The following is an 18861-nucleotide window of genomic DNA, read 5'->3' as shown; positions in this document are numbered from 1 at the left end:
TTTTTATAAAATGTAAAAGTGCAAAATTATTCTACATTAAAATATTGTTATATTTCTTAAGTACCTTGATTCTAATTGTAGCTATCCAATCCATGCCAATCCAAGTAGTGAGCGGCAGAAGCCAGAAGCGCCAGAAGCACAGGCCAGAAGGGCGCGTACACACAACACTTCACGACTTCACGACAGAGTTATTTCAATTTCGAAGCACCACACTTGTGCTATTCCTAGTGTTTGCCAAAGGATGGAAGAAGAAGCAAGGGATCACTCCTACTCATTTGCTTTAGGTAACTTTGCTGCAATACATTTAATTTTTGCTTTTAGGCAGCTATACAAAATCGGTCTGAGAGCAGTCGAGTTATCAGAGTATGCCGGAGTTGCCTGATATTCACAAAAGACCGAAACTTTCAAATCTCAATTCAGTGCTGCCTGCCATAAGTGTGAAGAGATCCCTGCATGCAACATTGGCGTCGGAAATATAAGGAGGAGATAAAGGGGGGGGGGGGGGGGGGGGGGGGGGGGAGGAGAGGAGAGGAGGAGGAGGGAGGGGGGGGACTTAATTGTCTATAAGAACAGTCGCTTCCCACCCCACTTCACCCTTCCTCGTCCCAACGCCACTGGCATGCAACTTACAAATGTTGCATACTCCTAGAAAAAATGAGACACCACCAACGAAATTGACTGATCTGATAGCAGTGCCAGTATGTGAATCTTATGGACGCACGCCACATCTCACAGGTACTGTCGTGTGACATACTAGCTGATAGACCTGGCTAGGTCTCGTCAAAACATCTTTCGTGGACAAATTTTTATGGACACACGTTTTATCAACACTGGCGTTTCGAGGAAACTTGTTTCGTCGACAAAACACACACACAGACATACATATATATATATATATATATATATATATATATATATATATATATATATATATATATATATATATATATTTATTTATTTATTCAAGCTTTGGGCTTCCTCCCCTCTCTCCCCCTGTAAGCCAAGCAAAACTCAAAAAGTTTGTTGCAAAGATAGCACGGCTACAATACATACCTACAGCAACTAGCAACAAAGACCACCAGAGAGCCCGAACTCTTCTGGACCTACTTTCACCACCAGTGCAAAATGTCCCGATCCCCTGTCTTCACTCATAACGGCACACCCTACTCCAAACCCGAAGACATAGTCAAACTCTTCTCCCACCACTTCTCTCTGGCCCCAGTGTTAGTCAACCCTACAGCATCCGACCCCCGACCCATTCAACCCAAGATTCCCCCATGCCAGACCAAAGAAGCAACCACCCTTTCCTTTATAGTCATCCTCCCCAGCAAAATGTATGAAGCCCTCGCCTGCGTCAATCCCTCCCAATGCCCCGGACTTGATGGTCTTCATTCTGCGCAACTCAAAGCCTGTGCTGGTCAGATCTCCCCTGTGCTCACTCGACTCTTCAAGGATTTCCTTTTCCACAGCTTCGTACCCAACTCCTGGAAAGTCGCTTCAGTGACGCCTCTCCACAAGGGGCGTGGCACCCCCAAGTCCGACATCTGCTCTTACCAGTCAATCTCTACAACCTCTATCGTATGCTGGACAACGGAAAGAGTAATTAATAAATGCCTCATGGCCCACCTAGAGCTCTCAAACCTCCTCAGTCCCCATCAGTACGGATTTCGTCCAGGCAAAAGCTGTGAGCCGGCCCTCGCGACTGTCACTCATATACTGAGTGGCAGTCTCGACTACCGAATCTCATGCATCAATCGTTCAACTTGATTTCAATGCCTTCGACAGCATCGACCACGACTTGCTCCTGCCCAGGCTGCAAAAGATGGGAATCTCTGGCCCCCTCTACGCCTGGCTAAAAAACTTTCTCACAGGGCATAGCCAATACATTGCGCACCAAAATGCTCGCTCCTCCACTATCGTTGTTTGCTGTGGAGTTCCACAAGGCAGCATACTCGAACCAACCCTATTCAATATCTTCATCAACGATGTCACCTCATCCCTTCTTTGCACGGCCCTCTTCTGTAGGCCACCGATCTGACCCTCATCAACCCAGCCGCATCTCCTTCAGACTATCCATGTCTCCAAGCTGACTTAGACAGCATTCATCTCTGGTCCCTTACCAACAAACTCTCACTAACTCTATCCAAGTGTGCCTCAGTGCACATACTATTTGCGTCGGTTTCCAAGCCAGACAGCTCTGTTCCTCAATGGCTCCGAAATCCCCGAGAGCGACGCATATCCGCCTCCTAGGCATCACAATCGACCGCCATATTCAGGACTTTGTCTTCAAGGTAAGACAACTTTTTGTCTTCATTCGTTCCTCTAGAGGAGCCTGCCCCAGCAACCCAAGATCGCTGTTTACAGCCCTGGTCCTTCCTGTCTTGGAGCACTGCAGTTCAGTCTGGGACCCATCGTCAACGCAACTCGTTGCCTCACTTAAGTCAGTGCAACGTCGTGCCGCCTTTCATATCGTAACACGCCAGGTCGGGCAATCACCACCACCCATCCAGGAGCTGCGCACCATTGCGCTCCTCCGACTGGTTGGCTAGGGCCAGCTTCAACTGCGACATCAAGTTGCGATAGCACGCCTCCTGACTACTCTTTGCCTACCAAGCTCCACGCTTCCCTTCGCTTCCCCTTTGCGGCGCACTTGTTCCGGCGGCCTACAGCCCCTGTTAACCCGCACCCTCCGCCATTCCCCCTCTTTTGGCCCCCTCACGGTACGACTCTAGAGGTCCCTTCCCACTCCGATCACCAACCCAGCACCAAATGACCAGACATCCATACGCACACTCATAGGCATAGACTTCAGGGGGGGGGCATCGGGGCTCGTGCCCCCCCGGGCTCGGGCCATGATCCTTACCGAAACGCTGTTTACGTGCCATGTAACGAGCTTCTAGTAGTGGCATGTAAACAAAATAATGCCCACGTTGCCTTTATTGACAAAATGCATGAGAAATGGAATCCCTGCGTGCTTTCGTTAGCTTCAATCTCCAGTTCTGGCAAAAAGATAATGTGCACCCCGCCCCCCCTCCCCCCTAGAGAACTTCTCAGCTTGCCCCCCCCCCCCCGGGAAAATGGAAAGTCTACGCCGCTGCGCACATTGACAAAAAACACCGCAACCTACCTGCGGAACAATTGAGTATGTGACTCGTATAACATTTGTGTAGCCGTTGAACCCCCCCTCCCCTCCTTCCGCCCTCCCCCTTGTTTTGTATATTTAACTTTCTTTCCCTTTTTGCTTAAGAGGCACTGTAGACCTTTCGGTATGGGTGTCGCACCTGATCACAGTGACCTAACTCTCCCGAGTTAAGAATCAAACAAACAGAATGTTGCAAGGTGTGTCAATGAAACAAATGCAGAAAGCCCTTCAATGAAACGTCGCATGTTGACGAAACGATCTGTTGATGTAGAATTGTTCGATGAACTGATTGCCAAGAATCTGGCTTGTGTGAAGCCATATCTAGCTAACTTCTTAATGCAAAATACCAGCTGCAGTTTTTTGTTGCCTCGTCAAGAGCAAGCTAAGCATTCTAACTGGACAACAATATACCCCCTCGACACTGGTGGAAGGCTTATATGCCTTCCTCCAGTGTCGAGGGGCAGCGTAGACTTTTCATTTTCCCGGGGGGGTGGGGGGGGCCAGGGTGGAAAGTTCTCTGGGGGGGTGCTGCGGCATTACCTTTTCGTCAGAACTGGAGATTGGAGCTAACGAAAGCACACTTGGATCCATTTTCCATGTATTTTGTCAATAAGGGCAACGTGGGTGTTATTTTCTTTACATGCCACTACTACAAGCTCGTTACATGGCACGTAAACAGCGTCTCGGTAAGGATTATGGCCCGGGCCCCTCTGCCCCCCCCGAAGTCTACGCCTATGGGTATGACTACAAGTTTCAATTAGTTCCGGGCAAGCAGCTAACACTTGCAGACGCATTATCGCATGCACCGGCTCCAAGTGACACACACCTGGTACCTGATAAACATGATGCCGAAGTTCATGCAGTCGCAACACTGTCAGACCTGGTGAGCAATGCCGCAATGAGCAAGCTCACAGCTGTGACAGCCGAGGACACTGTTTTGGCGGGGGTGATCGGCTGCCTTCACGAACACCGGCCGCTGCCTCAGTCATGCCTTTAAAGGTCGTGCGCCAAAGAAATGTCATTCGTTCAGGGGGTGCTTCTTAAGGGGGACATGGGCCTGAGTTTCAAAATTTTTTGAAAAAAAGTCATTTTTCAATTTTGAGGTTTTCGGTTTTAGAAACTAATTATACACCCTTACACTAAAGTTCATAACGATGCACCAAATAGTTATGTTGATAAAAAATATTTTCGACACAATGTGAGGCAGTAACAAAGTAAAGGAGTTCAATGTTCGAATGCATTTTTCTCAGTTCCGCTTTTTGCTGCAAATGTCATACGAAGGAATCTTTTGTTCGAAGGTAAAATTATTCTGATATCACAATCAAGATGTTTCTAAACTGAAATTTACTGGGGAATTGGGTTATCTACTTTATTTTGTTTTACATTAAAGTCCTCATTGAAAAAAAGCTATGTTTTCAAAAATTGACATGGGACAGATATGCATCTCATATCTTGAGGTAATCACTCTTCTTGAAATATTTACATTTGAGTTATGAAAACCAGATAGCCCGAAGTCCCACATCCCCCACTTTATACTCAAGCAGTTAAAATGGTGCTTAATAGCTTCATTTGCATATCATAGATTTCTTATTGAAGAGTGACACATCTTATGCAGGTATGTAAAGTTGTCTTAGAGAGCTGAAAGCTTGCACAGTACACCTACATCTGAAGTTAAATCTCCCCTGCAAATTTCATTCCGATCACTTGAGTAGTTCAGAAGTTCAACCTCTAGCCAGAGTCCCCCCTTAAGGAACTCAAGTTATTCCAAAAAGTCTTTTGCCCCAGCTCCCCAGGCCCTTTTTTGTGTCTGAAATAAAAGATACATACATACATACACTCATGCACAGGAAGACTACAAACAAGAATTTCTGAGCTACAGGTCTTCACCGCTGGAAAAGAGTCAATTTCCAAGTGAACTCTTGATGGGGAGGAGAATCGGATTGCGACTACTCGACTTCACAGAACGGGCCCCAAAACCAGTGCACAAGCGTCAACAGAGCAGTGGGGGGGTAGACCACTTCAGCCATTACATACAGGGAGGGTGGTCCGCCTCAGGGGAGAAAACTGCTGGCCAACGACAGCCAAAGTCCAAGACTGAGTGGTGCCTAGATCCTATTGGGTCATCACCAAGAGCGCCAGAACGCTACAAAGGAACAGAAGGCACTTCCTTTCTACCCCCGAGGAGTTCAACACGGAAGAGGAAGGGATGATTTAGACCAGGAAGAGGTCCACCTCCAGACATCCTCATTCCCAAACGAACATACTGGAATGGATTGAGGATCTCCAGCTCCAGTGTGAGTGACTGTGCCACCGTTGGACTGTCCTAGAGGGACACTACAGTGCATTCCACCTTCAGTGCGAGAGACTGTGCTGCCGTTGGACTCTGACACTACAGCGCATTCGGCGTCCTCCTCAGAAGCTTACGTATGACGAAGATTTTTGGAAAAAACCGTGACTATTGTTTCAGCCTTCTCCTAAGATAAGGGGGGCGTAATGGCAAAGCCTGCAAGTTGGTCTGGAAACTCAGCCACCCATCATATACCATGTTGGGATACGGCCCTGTTGGGTGCCATTAAACACATTCATTGGAAAGTTGCTCGTCCGAGTCCCACAGTTTGTGACGCTACACCGGCTGCACTATCATACTGCCGTATTTTTAGGGCTTCTCAGACTGGGACACGAGTTTTTAAGAAATTGTTTTATACTACCGAAAGTCCTAAGCTTGCAAATGATTAAAACAAAGTAAGAGAAGTAAGTGACTAAGTGGTAACATTTACAGACATGTTATGTGCACATGGGATCACGAACTCGCTGTGGATTGCTTCTGTAGTGGATTAAAATAGCCTTTGTCATATTGCAGGTTGTGGTGACCATTCTAACGAGGGAATACAGCATAATCCAGCAGCTTCATGTACTCATCCAAAAGTCAACCTGAGCAACCTGCTTCGATGTGTTTATGAGGTGCTCAAGACCAACAAGTCGGCAAGTGAACTACCAGAGATGGTTGCTTTGAGGAATGAACATGACCAAGTGATCTCCTTCTGTCAAGAGAACTTTTGTAACATCGTTTTGGACGGGGCTGTGTTGTTTGACAGGTATCTTACTCGAGAGCTTGGGAAAGACATTAGAGCAGCTTATTACTATGGGCTAGTATTTGTTCGATGTCGAGACTTTGAAGATGCGGTCTATGTTACATTCATAAAAAATAACCAGCTGATGATTAGGTATCTTGTTTCGTATAAGCGGGGATTGCCATGCACATTTGCAGATGTTCTCAACAATAAGCTTGAAAAGCTTTCCATCATAGATTCCTGCAAACTGGTCTCGGTGACTGTAGACAGAGACTGCTTTCACTGCAATGAAATTGATGCCATCTTGCACAGTAAGAAGGACAGGGTGAATGACTTCCTTGAGTTCCACTGTGTTATCTACAAGTTAGAGTCCATGTTGGGTTATGCTCTCCAGAAATCAATGGTGGATGACCCTCATGTTTCCATCATTGCGAACTTGTGTAACATGCTCAAAAACCTTGCCCTTGCAGATGATCTCAACCTCGGTGACGTCATGTTTCATGGCTCTGAGTGCTCGACGTACACATTCTTTAACTACAAGACGTTGGACACTATACATAACCACTGGCTCGACATAGTCACCAAATTGAACAAAATACTGGTCGACTCGCTGGTGGAGGATGACCGTCAGGTGATTTCATTTATTCTGGAAACACTCAAGTCGACCACCTTCATTGTTAACCTTGCTTTTTACCTCGAACTGTTCCGTTGTCTGCATGACTGGACTCGCAAAGTGGTCAACCTGGGCATCCCTACTTATCAGGTGATCAACGAGCTTGAGGGAGTCTCGTGCACCATCCGACACCACACATCCACGGGTGGATCTAAAGTAGAAGAAGTGCGTGAAGAACTCCAGCTTGACATTGGAAGGTACAAAGGGGTGCCCATTAAATGCGACTTGGATGAGGCAGTCCTGGTCTCCACTATGGAGAGGGTGTGTGGCCTGATGTCTGACATCCTCGATGACATAGTCCAGAGATCCAGCAGGACCATAAAAACCCTGAGCATTCTGGACTCGAAGACATGGCCGGTCGACACCTGCGACTTAGATGCATTCGGCTTTGACTCAGTGAAGATGCTAGCAAGAGAATACCAGCACTCCTTGTTAGAAAACATTGATGTTTTCCAGGAGTGGGGCTCTTATAAGCGCACTGTGCTGAACTCCTTTGTGAGGGACCTGAGGGAGAACTTTGATGCTATTGCCCCAAGAATGGTTTCCTCTTTTCGAGGCCTCTACCCTGGCATTGTCACGCTTCTGAGTTCTGTAAGCCTCTTGTGCCCTGCTTCCAAGGTGCTTCAGGCGCAGTCCCAGTCCTTGCTTGAAGGGGACCAGACCGAAGAGCTCATGACCATAAGGGTCAATGGTCCGCCTCCAGGGTCATTGTCCGTGGCGGCTGTTGGACTTGACCTGCTGGAGGAACATGGCATTGAACGGAAAGCGGGAGTTTCAGACAGCAGTGCTGACTGCCTCCTCCCACTCGATGTTGTAAGGAAAATCTTTAATAGTGCCTGACATTCCTCTAGCTGTTAATATTATTATGCTATCAGCCGCAGAGAACTATCGTAGCAACCATGCTTGAGAAACATGCCTTTATAGTTCCTTAATAAAATGTTTATGTATTATGTATGTGCCGATTTTCAGAATTTTTTCCAGCTGGCAGTAACATCTATCTTTTCATGCTTATTTGTTTTGTTTCTTGCCACCCCTTTGTTCATGTTTGGTGAGTTGGTGTATATGATATGTCATAACTCTACAGAATACAGAAAACTCAGGAATTAGATTGAACATATAGCATATGGGCCCACACTCCTGTAAGCACCCGACCCATTTATATTTTAAAGCTGGCCAGACTAAAATGTCTGTCTTCTTAAAGTTCACGAATACAATGAAACATGAACAAAACCTGGAGTTTTTCTAGAAAGGTATGCTTTGTAATATGACAATAGACTATTTGCAGACCATGCAGAGCCTTCCACCGGCGTCTAGGGGTATATCGGGGACGGCTGTAGCAAATGGCAGTGGGAACCTACGTGAGCGGGCGAGGGCAGGCGATCAACTGCACTACCCTCCCTCTAGCTCTCCAGCTTGATATGGTAGACTCTGGAAGCGAGGAGCATACAGAAGATTTTCATAATTTGTTGTGCACCTCGTGTGCATTGCTCTGGGTTTTTTTTGCAAATTTATTTCTGATCATGCAGCCCATGTTAATAGGATGCCAAAAAGTCTGTGGCAATCTCCTGAGAGAAGTGGTCCTCAGTGATTTTGCAGCTATCTGTGAAGCATTCATGGCACTTCCTTGAATGCCCTTTTACAATTACTTTTTTCTAATAACAAAAGGCACTACATGTTTCAAAGGTACATTGGTCCATGATGCCATATATTTTGTCATCATCAATAAGAAGTTGAACTATACAGTAAGGACTCGCAAGTATTGGCTGCACTGGCTTGGGCATGTGTGTAGCCTGGTTGGGCGGCAATCTTTAACATCAACATAGTGCACGAGCATATGCTACGCACCATAATTTAACTTGCCCGCTTATTCAATAATGCAGCCAATATTTCCGAGCTGCCACTGTGGCATTCCAGTTCATATTGCTGATGGAAGTACAACCGCATCAGGGTAAGCACTGACCAAACTAGATTCCCGGTCATACCACAGTGTTCCAGAGCAGCTTGAACAAACCATAAGAATTCAAAGTGTTGATATTGAATTACGCAACAATGAAGTATACCAAGATTTAGGCAATGCGCATGAGCCTAAGCCTAAATGTTTAGTGAACTATTTGTATATTGTCAATGCAGTGTATAAGCGTTCATAATCATGTAAAATGCCAGTTCCTTTTCTTCTGGTTTTACAAGACCTAGCACTCAACTATCTAGACCAGTGATTCTAAAATGGGGGTCCGCAAAGGCATTCTAAGGTCCACGAAGCCCTACAGGCAACGTTACTAGAACCCTCAGTTGGGAAACTCGCCGTTGAAACGTGGGCTGCTGGCGTCCACCAAGACAGAGCTAAATACGACAGCAGCGCCACCCTTTATCATTTGTCTTTCCTGTGGTCGCCTTGAACTTTCAGACGCATATTTTTGCGTAAAACCCAACGGGAAAAAACTTTTGTAGTAACTTTTATTGGAGTTTAGTACAAATTGAGGGTGCGTGATGTTTTCTAAAATCTAGTTTGCAAGGTTTTGCGGCACAATTAATATTGTTTTTATACAACCACGCCTCAACGGTGATTTCAGGTAGCGCGTGAGCGACCTAGGTGCATCTTAGCTTCGGTAGTATTTCGCGACGCGTCCACTGGGGAGATGGGGGTGGCTCTCCTGTAACCTCTTCCACCTTATCTGTTTCGGCGCCATAATGGCCGATTAAAGCCAAAATAGAAGTCACGTGCAGTTCCTCGAGTGGCTGCTGCGGGAGAAATGGCGGCGTTGTGATCGCCATTAGCTCGGTTCTGGAGGACGGGTTGGTGCCACTTTTTCAGAGCAGTCTCTATGGCAGTTTCCCAACTGAGTGGTTTAGTAACGTTGCCCACAGGCTACCGCATCAGTCAAGCCCGGCAATAAGTGTTGTCTTTTTTTGCAGATTGAGAAGAAACACTCCAATTTTCGGGTCAGCTTTCTCGTGTGTATGTCAATGAGAGAATTCTTTTTCACACTAGCCCTTAGTAGTTAATCCATTTAATAAGTTATTATCCTAATTAACCTATACCTTTCCCTTCCCCTCACTTTGAACAGGGTCCTCCATCATTTCTGTGCACCCCCAAGGGATCCGCGAAACATCAATGGTTGAGAACCACTGATCTAGACTACAAGTTAGAAAATTATGATTTCTGGCCCTGGGGACTTTGGTATCAAACTTATTTTCAGACAAGAGGAAAATTTGTTCATTTGTAATTTGTAATTTGTAATTTAAAAATGTTCATAGTACATACAATTATAGTAGTTAAAACTTAAATGAGAAATATTTTCAGCACAAAGTCTTGCAATGCTTTAAAACAAAAACTGCCAGCCTTAGTCCCTCACAGTCAATATTACAAATTTGCTCAAACTGCCCATGCACAATTTACGTTGCATCACACCACTTAGCACCTATGGATACGCTTTCCTATTTGCAAATTGGTTCATGGTCTCGCACAGTTCGATGATTGCTGGTTTACACGTTCGGCTAGCAGTTCCAGATCGTCGTGCAATTTTAAAGCAGTCTGCCATGTCTTCCACTGTGGTTCCGTACAAAGCACCAGTCGCTGACGTGCCTTCCTTAAGATGGAATCGCAGCAAAATCCATATGGCAGGTCATACAAGACGACTGTGTCCCATGAGTATGTTTGAAGTGTTGGAAAGTCGGAATATGTAGCCACAAGAACACCAGATTTTAGTGTTGTCTCTTCGGGGCTTTGAAGCAGGGTTTCAGTGGCTTTCTCTTGAATGTAGTCGGACAGTTCGTGGTGTGCCAATAGCGTTGCTGTCAGAGCCAATGTAGACCCTTCTCTATGATCCAGCAGTGCGCTTGCTCGTAGTTGCAGCAGTTCCTGCTGGCTGTGGTCAAGGAATTCTTGCATCTGTTTAATGGACTGACTGTCAAGCATCTGTTCTGCCTCACTTCTGGCAGCAACGATACCTTTAGTTCGGACAGTTTCTTTGAGTTGCTGAATGTCTGCATCATCGGATGTTGTTTGTTGTTCACCAGTAAGCGGCAACCAATCGGCATCCAACAGAATGACATTTACGGTAAGATCCTTGGCATATGGTCTCTCTGGGCAACCGAGGCAACACTTCAGTCTGAGTGGAGTCCTCAGAAAGCAGAGGTCAGTTTCAAGGCCTCCTAAGCTAGATATCTGAAGTGCATCGACAATAGCGAGCAGGCGAGTCTGCCTGTTTTGAAAAGACTGGATGATCTTACGGTAAGGGTGGTCAACCTCCAGATAGTGTTGGAAGTCTCGCAGAATCACCACATCCAGGTCCTCGTGGGATAATCCACCCCTTGCAAGCAAGGTCCACATTGTGTGTGGTTCCATTAATGAAACACCATCAAAATTTTGGTGAGTGGGTGACATGACAAGCTGCACAGGCATTGGTAAGAGGATACGTAGGTAGTTGACGTAGTGCAAATGGTCGCCGATGCACTGGACCAAAACCACAGCCTGTCTGGGGCGTGCCACTCTAAGCACGGTCAAGCTCAGCTGACGACACAGTTCATCTCTTGCAATGGCCACCAGGCAGTTGTTGCGGCATACCTGGCAAGTCAGCCAACTCTCCCGGCTGCTGGGCTGGTACCGGTCACATTCATCCAAGCTGGGGAGGGCTTCTGGCGGCTCCAGATCACACAGCAGCTTTGAAAACTGGGTGCAGTCGCCCATCTTTGGATCTCCCATGCCTGCCATGTTTGGATCGCCACAGCCCCACTTGCAGGACAGGTGGTGGTAGTTCTTTCTTGAAAAGTCTTCCTCTTTTTTTTTCTCTTCTTGAAAATAGCTTTTTGTTGTCAAATGACAGCAGCCATGGTGTCATTTTCTAAAATTCGCGTGCCATTCACGTGATCGAGATAACGCACTGGGTTATCAGGTTGCCATTTGTTTAATTTTTTATTTCTCCCTCCTTTTTCTTGTTTTATAATGTGGCTCCATTTTGGGTGAATAAAGAAATTATATTAGTTTTCCTCTTTCTCATTCAGGGGAAATAGAGCCTTCTGTGTGAGCATACCGTTACAGGCAACAATTGCAGCGCTAACGTAAGGGTTCTCACTTTGGTTCTCACTTATCTCCAGCCCCGCACATCACCGCCTGCGTTCTTTAAAGTGCAAATAAAATGATTTTGATTATAACGAAAATGTACCAAATATGAGTCGCACAGAGACATGACCCCGCAGGGAAGGAAATTCATACTAAAATGTATTTCGCAGCATCCTTATACCACCCTAGCTAACACTCATTCGTTGACTGCAGTGGCCTACACGATGACGCCGTCATCGTCATGAGCAACGAGTTAAAAAACGGCTGCTGCGATAAGACAGCCAGTCGCCTACTTCTGATTACATCATGTGCCTCTATGCGAGGCACGTGATCTTTTCAGAAGCAGGAGACTGGCTTTCTTATCGCAGCAGCCGTTTTTTATGCGAGGCACCCGCGCCAGCCCGCGCTATGCCACTCGAGTCAAGCCAGCGCGGCACATGCGTCAAGCTTCACCTATTCGCATCGGCGCACACGCGTAGAGTTCCACCGCTCTGCACTGGCGCACGTGCGTCTAGCTTCCCCGCTTCGCACCGGATGGATGGATGGATGGATGAATACGGCTGAGCCCTTTGGATCGGGCGGTAGCTTACGCCACCTAGCCATTTTGTTTTACCATTTAAGCTTAGAATATTTAAATGTGAAATCTATATTCACTCCGCAGTGCAAAGAAAGTGAGGCTATGAAACCCCCTTGCCATCAGTGAATAAGAAAATACCTAGTTTTCTCTCGATTTCTGCCACCATTCACTTAATCTTTGCTTGGTAATCTCTACAGTCTTGAAATCCACTCTCCCTTCGCTGTCTCTAAAACCCAATGACTTTATTAAATCTATGTTGTCTTCGGTAGGCATAGGGTGAAGCCCTTTACAGTAGAGTATCAAGTGCTCAGCCGTCTCGTCCTCCTCTCCACAAGCAGTGCACACTGTATCAATTTCCTGGTACTTCACTCTGTATGTTCTGGTTCGCAGAACACCCGTTCTTGCCTCAAACAGCAATGAGCTTCCCCTAGAATTGTCATAAATGCTTTCTTTGGCAATAACTCTTTTGTTTAATCTATAGCTTTCCAGAGCCGTCTTTGCCTGCATTCCCTCTAGCCACCGATCTCTTTCTGTGGCCTTAACTTTCTTCTTAACTGAGACTTGCTCTTCCGTATCTTCGCTATAGCCCAAAAACTTTCCTCTTAATTTCTTAGTGCGCTGTCTCCACTTGGTGTCTACACTCCTCATGTATAAATAGCTGAAAACCTTTCGTGCCCATTGCTCCCCGTCCATTAGCCTCAACCTATCCTCAAATTCTACCTTGCTCACCGCTTCCCTGCTCTCAAATGATGCCCATCCCATGTCTCCTTGTACTCCCTGGTTTGGCGTTTTGCAATGTGCCCCCAAAGCCAGTCTACCTACTCCGCGCTGTTTTATTTCTAGTTTCGCATGCACTTCGGATTTCATGCATAGCACTGCGTTTCCAAAAGTCAAGCCAGGCACCATGACCCCTTTCCGAATCTCTCACCACCTCATACCTGTTGTAATTCCAAAGTGCTCTATTTTTCATTACAGCTGCATTTCTGTTGCCCTTACCTATTATATACTTTTCATGATCTCTGAGATATTCTGCACCATCACATATCCATACTCCTAGATACTTGTATTTACTAGCTCTCTCAACTGTAATATTCTGTATCTTCAGCCTCTCAACTTCATCCTCGTTAAAAATCATGACTGCCGATTTTTCGCTACTGAATTCTAAACCTAATTCCTCTCCTTCCCTACCACAGATGCTCATTAATTCCTGCAACTCTGTCCTGTTGTTAGCCATTAGTACAATATCATCCGCATACATCAATCCCGGTAAGGATTGCTGAATTTTTTGGCCTAGCTTACTGTAAGAAAGGTTGAACCCAAGCCCACTCTTCTCTAGTCTATCCTCCAATCCTCTCAGATACAACATAAACAGCAAAGGCGATAACGGGCACCCCTGCCTAAGGCCTCGTCTTATCTCTATTTTCCCTGTCGCCTTTCCTTCCCATGTTATAATCACCTTGTTATCTTTGTAAATGTTCCTTAATAGTGCTGTTAGTCCTTCATCTAGGTTTAAGTTCTCCATTATGTCCCACAGGTTTCTTTGGTTCACATTGTCATAGGCACCCTTGATATCCAGAAATGCCAGCCAGAGCTGTCTGTTTTCTTTTTGCGCTATTTCTATACACTGTGTTAGAGAAAATAAGTTGTCCTCCAACCTTCTTTGTTTTCGAAACCCGTTCTGTAACTCGCCCAGTATGCCCTCGCAATCTACCCATTCCTCCAGTCTGTTCTTTATAATCTGCATTACCAACCTGTAAATAACCGGTGTCACGGTTATAGGACGATAATTCCTAATATCAGACTTATCTCCCTTTCCCTTATATATCATACTCATCCTACTAAGCCTCCATTCATCTGGAATATTTCCTTTTGTTATCATGGTACTCACTACCTCCCTTAGTTTTGCCTTAGATTTAGGACCCAAATTCTTCACCAGCTTAATAGGGATACCATCTGTGCCTGTCGACGTGCCACTAGGGACTCTTCGTTCCGCCTTTTCCCATTCTCTTTGTCCAAAATCCGCGATGTCACAAACTGGACTGCTACTTCCTTCGGTTCTCCTATCTTCCACATGTACCCGTTCCCGAAATTTCTCCTCCATCACTGCTCCTATATATTGTATCGCATCATCTCCCTCTAATTGATCTCCCTGATGCGAGAGTATGAACCTCTGTCTAGCTTGCGTCGTTTCACCGAGTGAGTTCAAGTGCTCCCAAAACTTCTTGGCAGCGTTTCTATCTTTCTTACTTACATTACTCATCCATTCCTCACCCTTTTTCTGAATTTTCGCATTGATCAAACTGGATGCCTCTCGGCGACATGTTATAAAATTGTCCCATTTTCTTTTTACTTCCGTTTCGGACTCCCCACTACGCTTGGAATACCTGTGTTCTCTAGAGGCTTCCTGACGTTTCTGTATCGCTTGCTTCACTTCTTTGTCCCACCAACTTTTTGGTCTATGTCCTTGCTTCCCCTTTCGTTTACTCTTAACTTTGTCTAGTTCTAGAGCAAAAAGCCTAGTTAGGCTCTCATAGGTCCAATCTGTATGCCGTTGCCCTGAAACTGCTGCCTCAATTCTTTCAACAACTATTTCCAACTCTTTGTCGCTGCAGAAAGTTTGCTTTGAATTATGTTGTCTAGTTTCAGCATTTACTTCTCTGGCAAAATTCAGCTTAATACGTTTGTGATCACTACCAAGACTTTTGGAACCTTCTTCATCTATTTTCATTACTTGTAACTTACCATATATTTTGTGTGACATGAGTACGTAATCTATAGTTGAATGTAGATTGCCAGTTTCCCAAGTTATGTGCCCGTCACACTTCTGACTGGTATTACATAAAACTAAATCATGCTTTTCCACCAGTTCTAGTAATATGCTTCCAGTTGAGTCCGTATACCCATCCAGACCCTCAATATGGGCATTCATGTCTCCCATAATAATTATTTCGGAGCCTTCCCCTAGTTCACTAATGTCTCTTGATATGCAATCAATCATTTTTCTGTTTTCCTCTTTAGCACCTGTCCCTGTCCATAAGTAAACCACTCCAAGGACTGTTGATTCCCCAGCGACTTTTCCTTTCAGCCACAAGTGTTCGGCGCACTCCTTTCTGAACCTTTGAAAGTTCATATTCTTCTTAATAAATGCTCCAATTCCACCTCCCTTCCTCGTTCCCTCCATTCTGTTGCATTCTTCCCACACATAGTCAGGGTTGCAAGGTGGCTGCTCCATGTCTCTGAGATGTGTTGACGCGGGGATGCGTTCTGCTGCGACCGCTTCGCACCGTTCCCACAAGTGATGTACGCTTCAGCGTCAATGAACACGCTTCAAAAACAAACACAAATAGAGAATTTTTGTACCGGGCACACGAGGCATTCTTCCACCAAGAATTTGTCTCCCGCCAGGGATGCATTTGACCATTTTGGCTCTACGAGTGTGCATTGCAATATAATTATTTTTTGCTATTAAAAAAAAAAAAAGAAAAACAAAAAGAAGAAATACTTACCTTACTTGCAAAAGGAAGCGTTTGAGCAGTCAGCATTTACCAGTGCAAAGTATTGCGTTAAAATACCAGCAGTCCCTGGTAACTGAACCGCAACTTCTATCGATGAGGCAGAAACAGAACACATACTGGCACACAGCAAGAAAGTGTGGGGAGACTAAACATTTTCCAGATAGGACGATAAAAGTATGAAGCTAGAGGGAGGGAAAACCCACCACCAAAAAAAAAAACATTATGCATACATGTCCCACCGAAGCTATTTCAATGATGGAAACCATTGCGCTGAATTTATTCAAGATGCTTATACTAAGCATATATAATGACAGAGTCATAAGCAACAAAAGGAGGGCAAGCAGCAAGCTGGTAAAGGATAAATGTAGCGACATTAACCCCCAGCGGTATGGAAAAAGAAAACGGTGATGGAAGGAGCATTTGCAGGTTTTGTAGCGGGCAAAATATTGATTTGGAACAGTCACTCTTTTGGAGCAGATGTCAACATCTGTTAGCAATCACTTGACAATGAAAAAGTCATGGCATCACCGAGTTTATCTTTGCTAATGACTGAGGGTTCCTCTTTGATATTGGGGCATATACCACTAATTACTTTTTGTAAAAAGAATGGGTATGCATGTCTTATGAACCTACTAAACTTAAGATTCTAATATCATAAAGTGCAAAAACAACCACCCACAAATATTATAAAACCTACAGTTCTGCCTTGAAAGTTACACTGCATGTTCAGCGGCCTTGGCAAAGTCCAGTCAAAGCTCGCTTTCGATTGACTACTGCACAGGAACTACCTCAACTACCATATTTATCCCCAGTTTTTTGTCTTTTCCCCCTTTCACGGCACAGCTTTTTACAATTAGAGGTCAACCTATAACCAAGATAAAAGGTCAACCTGTAATAGTGCTGAGCATAATTTCCAACCCAATGGCGCTAATATGTCAGCTGTTGCTCCTAGCACTCCAGGGAAAAACTGTAAAGCTCGACGCACGCACATTGGTGGGAGGCGGTGAAGGTCGACGCAAGTGGTGCAAGTACTGCGGTAAACTGTAGCCCCAATATGGAGGTACGGCAGACTTGATAATCAAGCAATCTCAACAGGAGTAAAACGCTCTTGTTCCATCTTACCGCAGCAGGCGCCATCTCACTATTTTGCCAACTTTTCTCGCGACTTTAGCCCCCGACATTGCCAGCATTGTCTGGACATTCAGGCGATGACGAGCCAGTGTAGTTGACGAACCTCTATACTTTGTTTCACCTCAAGTCAAAACGCAGCCGACGCTACGGACCAATGGAACCAACCGTACATTGGCAAAAGCGTGACATTGTGGTATTTGTCATCTTTCTGTACCATATGACTGGGCTAGAGAGCGGCTTTTCACTCTAGCCCGCACCTACTCTGTACGTGTCCTTTCATCGGCTAAACCAATCAGGCGCAGCGAAGGCTCTGTACCCTGCGTTTTTAGCATGCACGTTTGTGGTTGCATGCGTTCGCGCCTTCGACTGTGCTCTGACCTAACATGAGACAAACTACATGATTATTAGAGATTCTGTGAAATACATACATATTTGTAGAATTTTACTTTCCTTCTACTTCTCTAGATATTAGGGCCCACCAATAAATAAGATGTTTGAATTATTTGCTTTGTTTAAGCCCATCTTACAGGTATGCCACAATCCCTAGCAAAAACATTTTGACGCAAGATGTAGCAGACTTTCGTTGATGGTGCAATCTGGTACAATTCTTGGCAAAAACATTTTGGCGCAAGATATAGCAGACTTGCGTTGATGGTGCAATCTGGTGCAAATGACACAGCCCTTCCATCACTAGAGAGCCTGCAATTCTCAAACGTTTCTATTTCAAGAAATCTCTGTGGGGCTCACCACAAGAAGTTGGCATTTTTGGTTGAACTCACTCAGTCACAGCAGGCTCAAACTAAAAAGTTAAAAACTCACTCACCCTCACCTTCAAGACCTCACTCAAACTCATCAAACTCATAACCTCGCATCTCTCACCGAACTCACAAACTCGTGCCCCTCACCAAACTCACGCCCCTCATCGAAGTCAGACTCACTCACTCACTGACCCCACTCACCCAGAGGTGGTTCTTCCCCTCACAGTCGTCGCGGTGCTGATGCGCGGGTTGCACGGCTTTTACAATTCCGCCATGGTTGCTTCCGTCTTCCGCCACTCCAGTGCCAGCCGTCACATCGCCGAGGGAAGAAATGTTGTCTTTTTGTTTGTTTTGCTTCGACTCCTTAAGCACGCCGGCCGAGCGCTTTGTTGGGATATAAGGGCACATCATTGTGAGTATTGTGAAGTATTCTTTACATTGTGCGTTTGTTTCAAGCATTCGCGACAACTTCGTGCAAGCATGGAGCGAGTGTCTGCACCGCTGCTTATTCAGGTGTGAATTATTATTCCGACACGCACCACTGTGGGTGTGTATTTTGTGTCTGCATAGAATATTGCAAACTTCTCCTTAATGGTAGGACAGTTTGCTCGGCAGTTTGTGGTCGAGTATGTAAACAATAATGAGCGAACTATACTCGGTATCATTTTCTTTGTGCTACTTTATCGAGGCTAGCTTATTTTCCAGTGCTGCAGCCCCACACTGCAGTGGAAGCACATGCTTTTGCCTTGCGTCTCATTCACGTGTGCTCTGCAGCTTTGACAGCGCTGCAGCAACTATGCTAGCCTTGACAGCACAAGAAAGCTGATGTGGAGTATAGGGGGTATTTGGCTCATAGTCATGCATTATTGGGTGGCTCACAACTGCTAAATATAAACTAGAAAAATAATTTATTAAGTGAAAGGGCAGCTGAGAAA

The 18861-nt window shown here is 45.4% G+C and overlaps 2 protein-coding genes across 2 annotated transcripts; one reads left to right on the top strand and one right to left on the bottom strand.

Moving 5' to 3' along the window:
- The first annotated feature begins 112 nt into the window (after positions 1–112).
- Positions 113–7836, top strand: LOC8037310. Its single transcript, XM_029980738.4, has 2 exons — positions 113–284; positions 6003–7836. The coding sequence occupies exons 1-2, from the start codon at positions 242–244 to the stop codon at positions 7724–7726; spliced, it is 1767 nt and encodes a 588-aa protein (XP_029836598.2). The 5' UTR covers positions 113–241; the 3' UTR covers positions 7727–7836.
- Positions 7837–10125: 2289 nt separating this feature from the next.
- On the bottom strand, positions 10126–11657 carry LOC8050963. Its single transcript, XM_029980761.4, has one exon. The coding sequence runs from the start codon at positions 11595–11597 to the stop codon at positions 10338–10340; it is 1260 nt and encodes a 419-aa protein (XP_029836621.2). The 5' UTR covers positions 11598–11657; the 3' UTR covers positions 10126–10337.
- Positions 11658–18861: the final 7204 nt, after the last annotated feature.

Source organism: Ixodes scapularis, unplaced genomic scaffold, assembly GCF_016920785.2.
Source record: "Ixodes scapularis isolate PalLabHiFi unplaced genomic scaffold, ASM1692078v2 PGA_scaffold0__279_contigs__length_252992795, whole genome shotgun sequence".
NCBI classification, from domain to species: Eukaryota; Metazoa; Arthropoda; class Arachnida; order Ixodida; family Ixodidae; genus Ixodes; species Ixodes scapularis.
This window is presented reverse-complemented; position numbering and strand designations above follow the sequence as displayed.